General features: G+C 48.6%; 2 protein-coding genes across 4 annotated transcripts; one reads left to right on the plus strand and one right to left on the minus strand.

Annotated features, from left to right (window-relative positions):
- Window positions 1–1,520: 1,520 nt before the first annotated feature.
- Window positions 1,521–4,577, plus strand: PPTG_06457 (serine/threonine protein kinase). Its single transcript, XM_008900384.1, has 7 exons — window positions 1,521–2,428; window positions 2,506–2,600; window positions 2,657–2,810; window positions 2,879–3,109; window positions 3,173–3,295; window positions 3,366–3,446; window positions 3,507–4,577. The coding sequence occupies exons 1-7, from the start codon at window positions 1,799–1,801 to the stop codon at window positions 3,954–3,956; spliced, it is 1,764 nt and encodes a 587-aa protein (XP_008898632.1). The 5' UTR covers window positions 1,521–1,798; the 3' UTR covers window positions 3,957–4,577.
- Window positions 3,145–5,355, minus strand: PPTG_06458 (hypothetical protein). 3 transcript variants are annotated; one of them, XM_008900386.1, is made up of 3 exons: window positions 4,559–5,345; window positions 4,177–4,492; window positions 3,145–4,098 (listed from the first exon to the last, which is right to left on the minus strand). In XM_008900386.1, the coding sequence occupies exons 1-2, from the start codon at window positions 5,338–5,340 to the stop codon at window positions 4,180–4,182; spliced, it is 1,095 nt and encodes a 364-aa protein (XP_008898634.1). In that variant the 5' UTR covers window positions 5,341–5,345; the 3' UTR covers window positions 3,145–4,098; window positions 4,177–4,179. The 3 variants fall into 3 exon arrangements, with proteins under 3 accessions (XP_008898634.1, XP_008898635.1, XP_008898633.1); XM_008900387.1 differs by having other exon boundaries at window positions 3,145–4,492; window positions 4,559–5,355; XM_008900385.1 differs by having other exon boundaries at window positions 3,145–4,492; window positions 4,576–5,349.
- Window positions 5,356–8,990: the final 3,635 nt, after the last annotated feature.

The following is an 8,990-nucleotide window of genomic DNA, read 5'->3' on the forward strand; positions in this document are numbered from 1 at the left end:
GCCGTTGAGGGCTTGTGACAGGGCACACTGAATCACAGTATGTACGAGCCGGCCGTTGCAAGATGCATGTCACCATTCCGTAAAACATTTGGCCCGAGAATTATTAATTCGTGTAGCAGTGTGTGCTCCAACCTGCGAACTCCGTAAGGAAATGCCGTAATTGAGCCAGTATACTGGTACTGAAGTACGGGTTTGAAGAGTCAGACGCTCGTAGTCGGTCACAGCATGGTAAGTCGAGCAGGCATGGTAAGTCGAGCAGGCATGTTAGCAGCGTGGAACAGCTTTCAATGGAAGGAAGTACATGTAGAGAATGCGGGTGCAGCAAGCCGTGGGAGTACAACCTACCACAAGACGTGGCAGAAATCCACAATATACACTGTGCGGATACCAACGAACATTACCGTTCTAATTGCGCTGAAACAGGTGATCGTTGCTCATATTGGATAGCAGGTAAACGTTGGATATCTTGATGCTATCCAATATGAACAACACTTACTTGTTTCAGCGGATGTGGAGTACGAAATGCTACTTGTCGCCCACATTGAAAAACTCGACCGCGCGCAATGCAACCCCGACTTGTTTTGGAGTACGACGCGCCCAGTGATGGTTTCATCGTTCCATCCTCTTTGCTCACCAGCTACATTGCTCACCTTTCATGCTGTAGGAGCCATTTCCTCAAAACCTTTAGTGCGATGGGACCTTTGATTACAGCTCTGCATTTTCACCGAGAGACTCTGCTGGAATACTCTGTCGAGAATAAGTTCAATCTACGGGCGGCTTGGGGCACGGGAAAATTAGTAAGTTAGTTTGATGACTTGAATGATGGTTTGGAATGGTGCATGTAATGCTACCAGCATTGTGCTAGTCTTGGACACTGGTCCATGCGACTTTCCGTAGGCGTTTCAACGATCGGCCATGCAGCTGATTTGGGCGGTGGTACATTTACACGTACAACAACTAAACCTCTTCAGGTAGTACGCTGCAGTGCATCCGTCCTCTTTGTACGTCCAGCAAGCGATGACAGAGGGTGAAATGTGATCCACCCCACCCTCTTCAGTGTTGCTCGCGGACAATTTCCTAAAACCAATCTTGCAGCAAAATAGACTCCACACAGTCTCACTGCTTCACTGTTCCAAGTGGCGTAGAGATCTATTCTGGGCACCTTCTGCTCTTTCACTTCTGTTCGCCTTCCCGTGATACGAGCCGAGCTCAAGTGGCAGACTTACACTGGCAGCGTAGTAGTCAACGTAGCACGCCGCCACAAGCCCCGTATCCCAAGTAAACAAAGAGAAACCACTAGCCGCCGTCGGTTGCCTGCCATTGGCAATGACCATCGTACGCCCCCAGTTACGACTCGTAACTTACGAGGGGTCACACCTAGACAATGGTTTCCACTGACTTGACTACAGTATGCCTTGGCCTTGAAGTTGCCTCGGCCCTTCTACAAAACGCAGTTCAAAGAGACGACCATCACTCCTCATCATGGGGGCGGGGCGACGTACTGCATTAACGTCGTTTCCACTATCTGAAAGGGTTTTCTTCCTACCAGTCATCCCACATGGATCCCTTTTTCGCGTTGCACTTCCCATTCGCCGTTCCGCACTATAAGTAGAGAAGCTCAGCAAGAAGCAAGGGAGGCGGTTGCCAACGCTACTCCGTCTTCCTCAACAGCGTCGCGACACCACGGGACGAGAAGGTCGGAAGAAACGGAGAAACGACTGTCGACGTCACTTACACACTCGCCCACAACCCGCAGGAACTCCGTCCATTACCTCTTCCTTTTTGACACTTCCCGAGTATGTTTGGCGGGTTCAGCGCCAATAGCGGCGCCAATGACAAGGTACAATTCGTAGCTGGCAACTACAGCGGCGCGCAGGACTCGGACGATGACATGTTCTGTGACGAGCCCAACGTGGTACTCACGCGCTCGTCGCCCACTCCGCATCTGTTGGCTGTAGCGCCAGTAGCTCGCGTGGCTGAGATCAAGGAGGAAGCTATGCCCTACGATGGCGCAATGGTGAACGTCGAGTACTCTACTACAGTCAAGACGGTCATAGTGCCTGCAGTAAAGCCCAACGACGCGACCGGGGGCTTCTCGTCCATCTCCGACCGTTTCCCTCTCTCCAGAGTGGGGAAAGTCAGCTGTGGTATGACCAGACAGGTTTTGTGTACTCCTCAGGTGCCCAAAGTACAGATAACAGCTCCAATTCCCATGAGCCGCTTGCTCAATGCCACACCGGAGTTGACACAGGAGGACCAGATGACTGTACTCGTGGAGGACGGGACGGTGGATGAGAACACCATTAAAGCCGAGCCGGAAGGTGCAACCACCACGACATTCGTAGCAGGAGCCAACCACATGCAGCAAATGCCAGTGAGCGATGTGTACAAGTACCAGGCCACTGATGTGGAAGAGAACGAGATGGAGGTGTGATACAGAATTGTAGCTTCAAGGTGTATCTAGATTACGAACTGATCAATAATTTGTGTATCTGATTGATGCAGCAACTTCGATGGAATATTCAAGAGCAGGTTTTCCAGCGGTACTTCGAGCAAGGACAGAAGTTTGAGGAATGGGGACACCTGGAGGAGAAAGACTCGTACGCTTACAAATGATGAAAAAGACTGGAAAAAAAATCTAAATGTTGTGTTGCAGGCGAGTGTTCTTCGTTGCTGGTGAACGAAGAGAGAACATCATGGCCGAGAAGCGGTTCCACGACAATGCTGTCCGAGATGCCATGGGCAAAGGAAACGCCACGTGGGTCAAGGAGCGACGAGATCGGTTCGAGGCTGAAATCCGCAGATTCTATGTATGTGGATTCTATTGGTTGTAGACTCAAATCGTTACTGATATTGTTTTCTTTATTTGAATCTACAGCACGACGAAACCAGACACAAACAGGAGTTGATGCTCACGCGGCTTGAAAAAGTGTCGCCATTCTCAAAATTCCCGATTCTTGGCAACCGGTTTCTTCTGCTTCGTCTGCGAGGAAAAGGAGGCAACGGAGAAGTATGGGATGTCGTGGACTACGCCAACAGCAAACAGCTCTGCGCTCTTAAGCTCTCCACTTCAATACGACACGCCCAACGCGAACACCACACGCACTCGGTACGAATGGATACTTCAAACAAGTGCTTCAAGTTCTTACAAACGTTTCTTTTCACTCTACAGAAACTCAACCACCCCAATATTGTTCAGGTCGGCGAGGCACCCTTCCTTATCCGATATCAGCAACAGCAATACACTGCGTTCACTGTTGCCAGCGTTGAGTCAGATCTTCAGCAACTCATTGAGGTACGAAATATCAACGGCGGATTCGTTGTTAACAGAACACTGACTTCTCTTTTGTTCTGCGGTATGTCAGATGTACGAGCACTTCGATGATGACTCTGCATACAAAGTGCTTTCTCAGCTTCTGAACGCCCTGAAATACTTGCACGAAGATGTACGTCGTTATTGCTGTCTGAATTTGGGTTGCGGTTAACTGACCTTTCCTGTCTTATAGATGGGCGTTGCTCATTACGACCTGAAGCCGTCGAACATTCTCATCGCCCAGGGCGGATGTGTGCAGCTTACCGACTTCGACTTGACTCGCGACGCCAAGGCAGCAACGTCCAACTCTACCGTTGGCACTTTGCGATATCTTCCTCCTGAGTGCTTCCGTCCGAACCGTAGCGACTGCGAAGCGACGGCTGAGAAGGCTGATATGTGGATGGTGGGCATCGTGTACTGCATGATGGTCACTGGAAAGCACCCAATCTGCCCGGACAAATCGATGCACGCTGAAGTAAAAGCGATGATGGCTCAGTACACGGGCGAACTTCGATATGCACGACCCATTTCTGATCTGTCTCGGTGGATCTTACAAGGCTGCCTGCATCCAGACCCGCGATGTCGACCAACGGCCGCACAATTGCTAGTGGCGCTCCAGAACGTGGTGCCTGTGCAGCAGTAAACCTACGCGCTGAGCAGCCACATTACAGCGACTAGGCTGCTGTACATACCACGACAAGCAGCTTGTCGTATTTTGAGCGTGTACACTAGACGCACGGGTAAAATAACTGCCACCTCGTGGCGTGGGATACCGCGACGACAGCCTGCCATCGTACCATACGAAACACCGATCAATTATTTAGCCCAAGTATGAGCTACAACTAATGCGAAGAAGCTCCTACTTTTCATTCAATGTTCTTTGCATGGGTTTTTCGAGCGTGTTTCATCCAGTTCAAGCCGCAAAAGTGTCGAAAACGAGCAAATTTGTTGGGTTCTTGGATGTGGAAACTGCGTCGATTGCCGACGATATCATCGAATGCAATTCCAACCGAGAACAAAAACAACCCCATGCCACGCACAACTGACTGGCCGATAGTGTCGTGATACAAGTCGTCACCAACAATTGGATGTCCGTGTCGTGCTGTATGGATACGAAGTTGGTGCTTGCGACCTGTAAGTGGCCACAGATCGACAGTGGAGATCCATTCGTACCGAGCACTAAAACACGCAATATCACAGTTTAGTTTTCCATATTGATGCGTAATCATGTCGAATAGAATTTACCTGCGCGTTGTGCTCACAATTCTCATTGCAGTTAGACACTGCTTGTTGTCAATTTCGCCGTCCAGGAAGTGAAGTTCGTCTTGGATTTCCATGAGTGCGCTTGGAAGCTCAATCGATGCGACCCCGGGTTTATTTCTATCTCTTGTTGGAATTTTCTCGCGCACATTTCCGACCAAGATCGCGCGATATTGCTTCGTGACGGAATGTCTCTCTAGCTGAGCTGACAAGTCTACTTCCGTCTTCCTGGTCTTCGCCACAAGTAATAGTCCACCCACACGATAATCTAAGCGATGCACTGCATGAGGCATTGGCAATTCGAAGTCTCCAGCTTCAGCAGCTTGTTGTGTCTGCAGTAGCAAAGGCAATGCGTGTTCCATTGTGCGCTTACTTCGGCCTTTAACGTGGATTCCCACGGGCTTTTCCACCACCGCCAAGTTGCTGCATTCGTAGACCACACGCAGTCCCTGGGTCTTGCAAGTCTTTACCCACGATAGTGCCCTTGGGTTGTTAGTGTTTGTAGAAGTAACCAACTGCTTGTGCTTCTCTGGACTAAAGTAGGCGAAGGTGTCGTTTACTGCAGCGCTGGTGAGCGTGGGTACCTGTGATTGCCCGTTCAATAACAAGTTCCCAGCTATTCGAGCACGTTTCGCCTTTGAGACAGTGCCCAGCTCAGGGAACACTCGAGCAGCTACTTGCACCCATTGCTGCGGCTTGTCTGGCGATCCGTCGGCTAGGTCATTCGCCGTAACAACGTGGTGCTGCCAGGAAGTTAGCGCTGCCATCAGCAAACTTTTACGTTACTGGAGGTGTCAATGACATTTCTAGCGCCCACTTTCAAAAGGCGGACTATCGACAACGACATTTCGGTCGCCCAATAGGCGGACCATTTTTCAGGACTATTCTGATCAAATTGGCGTTTGTTGTCAGCTCGGTAGCAAGGAGATGAGTACCCAACAGAGGGGCCGCAGCGAGTCATTGCCAGCGACAGCTTTGATGGCAATGTTACATTGCCATCATTGCCAATGTTACACTGAATGGTAAGTCATTGGCTTCCTGATCACCAAACTCTGTAGCCAGTTGTAGTGTTGAATGAAGAGGTTTTCAATGCATCGAGCGAGATCGCGTATCTGCTTTTGGCCCAAACTCATTCAACTCGTTCACGACGGCCGAAAGGAAACGCCAAACCGTTGGAACGGCGTCAGTCTTTGAAAAAGAGCAGCCTGCTGAGGTGATCTCCATCATGGAGTCCATGTGGTAGCCTACCACTGGTACGGTCACTCGACGCAACGCAAGCCCCCTATTGCATAATTTGCATTGACTGGTAAAGGCACGCAGAGATAAGCTGGACTCTGACAGTCAGCAGCAGCAAGTGTCTGCTACTTAGCTTGTATTTCGAAGAGAGTGAGCTGAGCTCTTAGTTCTTCCTAATCCCTTTCTCATACTAACTGTCATACACAACACACCACCTCGTCGCACACAAAGCTAACCGTGGGGATCAATACACTCAACTCCACCACAGCCCCACCTATTGATTTCCTCGTCACGCTTTGTGATGTTATACTCCTTCTCCGTTATACTCCTTCTCTGACATCAGTCCCATTGCAGCACGATGCCTTTCAAATTTAACTCTGGACAGCGGCTTAGTGAAAGCGTCAGCAACATTCTCATCTCCAGGAACTCTCACCACATCAATTTGTTGCAGCTCCACACGTTCTCGCACAAAATGATGTCGTACATCGATATGTTTTGTACGATTGTGAAACTCAGGGTTTTTAGCCAATTTCTTGGCGCTCTCATTATCCACAAATACGCGTGTTGGTGCTTGTTGCTCCACCTTCAACTCCTTGAACATTTGGCGCAAATGAATCACTTCTTGTACCAGCAGGCTCAAAGCCATATATTCTGCTTCTGTAGTGTGTAACGCGACTGTCTTCTCAGTTTGGCTACTCCAAGAAATAGTGCTGCCACAAAACTTGGTAATGTATCCAGCTACAGATTTCCGATCGTCAACTCGGTTCGCAAAATCTGCATCAGCAAAAGCTACTAGATGTCGATCTAGCTTTTGTCCTATCCATTCACGTCCACCAAGACACATGCCCCAGTCCACTGTTTCTTTCAAGTATCGTAAGCCTCTCTTTATTGCTTGCCAATGCAACAGTCCAGGGTTTTCCAAATATTGACTGCACTCACGCACTAAATAGGCCAAGTCTGGACGTGTACCAAGCATTAAATACATCATGCTACCCACAGCAGAGCGGTATGGCTTCAAGCTCATCAGATTTTTCTCATCGGCACTTGATGCACACATACTCTTCGTCAACTTCAAATCTGGAGTACTTGGGGTTTTACAGCCATTGCATCCGCTCATACCAAAACGTTCTAGCACTGACTTCCCATACTTGTGCTGATTTATGAATATTGTTCTCTCTTCTCGATTTCGTGTGACTTCCCAACCTAAAATGTAATGCAGCTCTCCAAGATCCTTCATCTCAAAGCGTTCTCGTAACATTTGCTTCATCTTGTTGATGAGAGTCATATTGGGGGCAAACAGGATTAAATCATCCACATACAGCGGAATAAATACCAGCTGCCCATCAATTACTTTAACAGCCACACAAGGTTCACATTTCAACATAGTAAATCCCTGCTCTTCCAAGAAAGACTTCAGCAGTTGAAACCACACTCGTGGTGCTTGCTTTAAGCCATACAGACTTTTCAACAAGCGACACACCCAGTCTTCTTTTCCTTTTACCTTATATCCTTCTGGCTGCTCCATATATACTTCAACATCAATTTTTCCGTTTAGAAACGCAGTAGTAACATCCATCTGATGTGTTTCGTAATCCCAGACTGCGGCAAACGTTAAGAGGGCACGTAGTGTTTCAAGCCTGACCACAGGTGAGTATACCTCTAGGTAGTCTATACCATAGACTTGCATAAAGCCTTTGATTACAAGCCTCGCTTTGTATCGATCAATCTCACCATTCGGCAAGTATTTAACTCGAAACACCCAACGATTCTTCAACACTTTCATGTTTTTTCTGCGTGGTAACAATTCCCACGTGCCATTCTTAAGTAACGCTTCATATTCGGCATTTGTTGCACGCTTCCACTGCATGTTTTGCTCGCACTCCATTGCTTCTTTATATGTTTCTGGCTCAGTCACATCACTCTCTGTCATGCAGCAATAGTCTTGCCACCATGAGTTGGCTTTTTCTTTTGCCATTGCGTGCTGAAGCTCCTCACGAGCTCTCACCCATTCAACAGATGAAGAACACACAGATGTGCTCTCACTCGCTATCGTATTTGAATAGCCAAGATGAATGTGGTCACTTAGCCACGACGGTGGTTTACTCACCCGTCCACTCCGGGTTGTGTAACCTTCTGCACTTGCACCTTCCGGAGCCACATACTCTCGCAGCCCTTTACATGAGGAAGTTGTTACGCCCCCCCTGCTTGAGAGCCCACGAGATTCTGCTGGCGTCTTCGTGCTCGTGGTCGTCATCTCACGAGACACCGAAGTAGAAGTTGCCTCTGTGCATGGAGCCTTTGATAGTTCTGATGCCGGTGCCTCGCACCGCATTCTGCTCCTCTTACGTTGAGACTCACCAGTCTCTGAGGCGCCACTCTTGGTCCGACCTCTTTTCTTAGTGCGTTTATTGCACTCACTAGATTGACTGTCAGTCTCTGATGTGCCACTTGCACATTCGTGTTTGTCAGCGTGACCATTTTTGGCCCCACCTGACCGGGCATCACACTCTGTATCTGCCCCACCTGGCCGGTCATTACTTACGGTGTCATCGGCCCCACCTGACCGACGATCACCTTCGTCATCGTCACTACTATCACTTTCAGCTTCGTGCATATCTTCGAGCATGGGCTCGACATTGCTATCGATACCAAAAAACTCGTTAGTTGACACTACACGCTGATCAGATGCACTCTGCTTCGATGCATTGCTAAGAAGCCGACCAGGTTTATCTTCATAAAAGACAACAGTGTGGCTGTAGAAAGGTTTGTTGGTACTGCTATCCAACAATCGATATCCCTTCTTCTCACGGGAATATCCAACAAATACGGCCTCTCGAGCTTTTTCGTCCAATTTACGCCTTTCCACTTTATCCACATACGCCAGAACTGCACATCCAAACGTTCGCAAACGAGAATACTCAGGAGCTCGACGATGCCATACTGCATATGGAACTTCCATCCCACGAACAGTGCTTGGTATGATATTCACATAATACGCTGCAGTTATCGCTGCTTCACCCCATAGAGCTTGTGGCAACTTAAAGTGAACAAGAATACACCTCATTTTCTCTGTAAGCGTGCGATTCATCTTTTCTGCAACGCCGTTTTGCTCAGGAGTGTGTTTAATGGTAGTTGTGCACTCCATTCCATATTTTGACTCACATCGTCGCTTTAAGCACTC

The sequence above is a fragment of the Phytophthora parasitica genome (genome assembly GCF_000247585.1).
Source record: "Phytophthora parasitica INRA-310 unplaced genomic scaffold supercont2.9, whole genome shotgun sequence".
NCBI lineage: Eukaryota > Oomycota > Peronosporomycetes > Peronosporales > Peronosporaceae > Phytophthora > Phytophthora nicotianae.

Bases quoted from the DNA above. Each gene is read 5' to 3' on its own strand.
- PPTG_06457 (XM_008900384.1), top strand. From the start codon at position 1,799: ATGTTTGGCGGGTTCAGCGCCAATAGCGGCGCCAATGACAAGGTACAA. The intron at 2,601-2,656 runs GTACGCTTACAA...GTTGTGTTGCAG, and splicing joins CACCTGGAGGAGAAAGACTC to GCGAGTGTTCTTCGTTGCTG. The intron at 3,447-3,506 runs GTACGTCGTTAT...CCTGTCTTATAG, and splicing joins TGAAATACTTGCACGAAGAT to ATGGGCGTTGCTCATTACGA.
- PPTG_06458 (XM_008900387.1), bottom strand. From the start codon at position 5,340: ATGGCAGCGCTAACTTCCTGGCAGCACCACGTTGTTACGGCGAATGAC. The intron at 4,493-4,558 runs GTAAATTCTATT...TGCGTGTTTTAG, and splicing joins ATTGTGAGCACAACGCGCAG to TGCTCGGTACGAATGGATCT.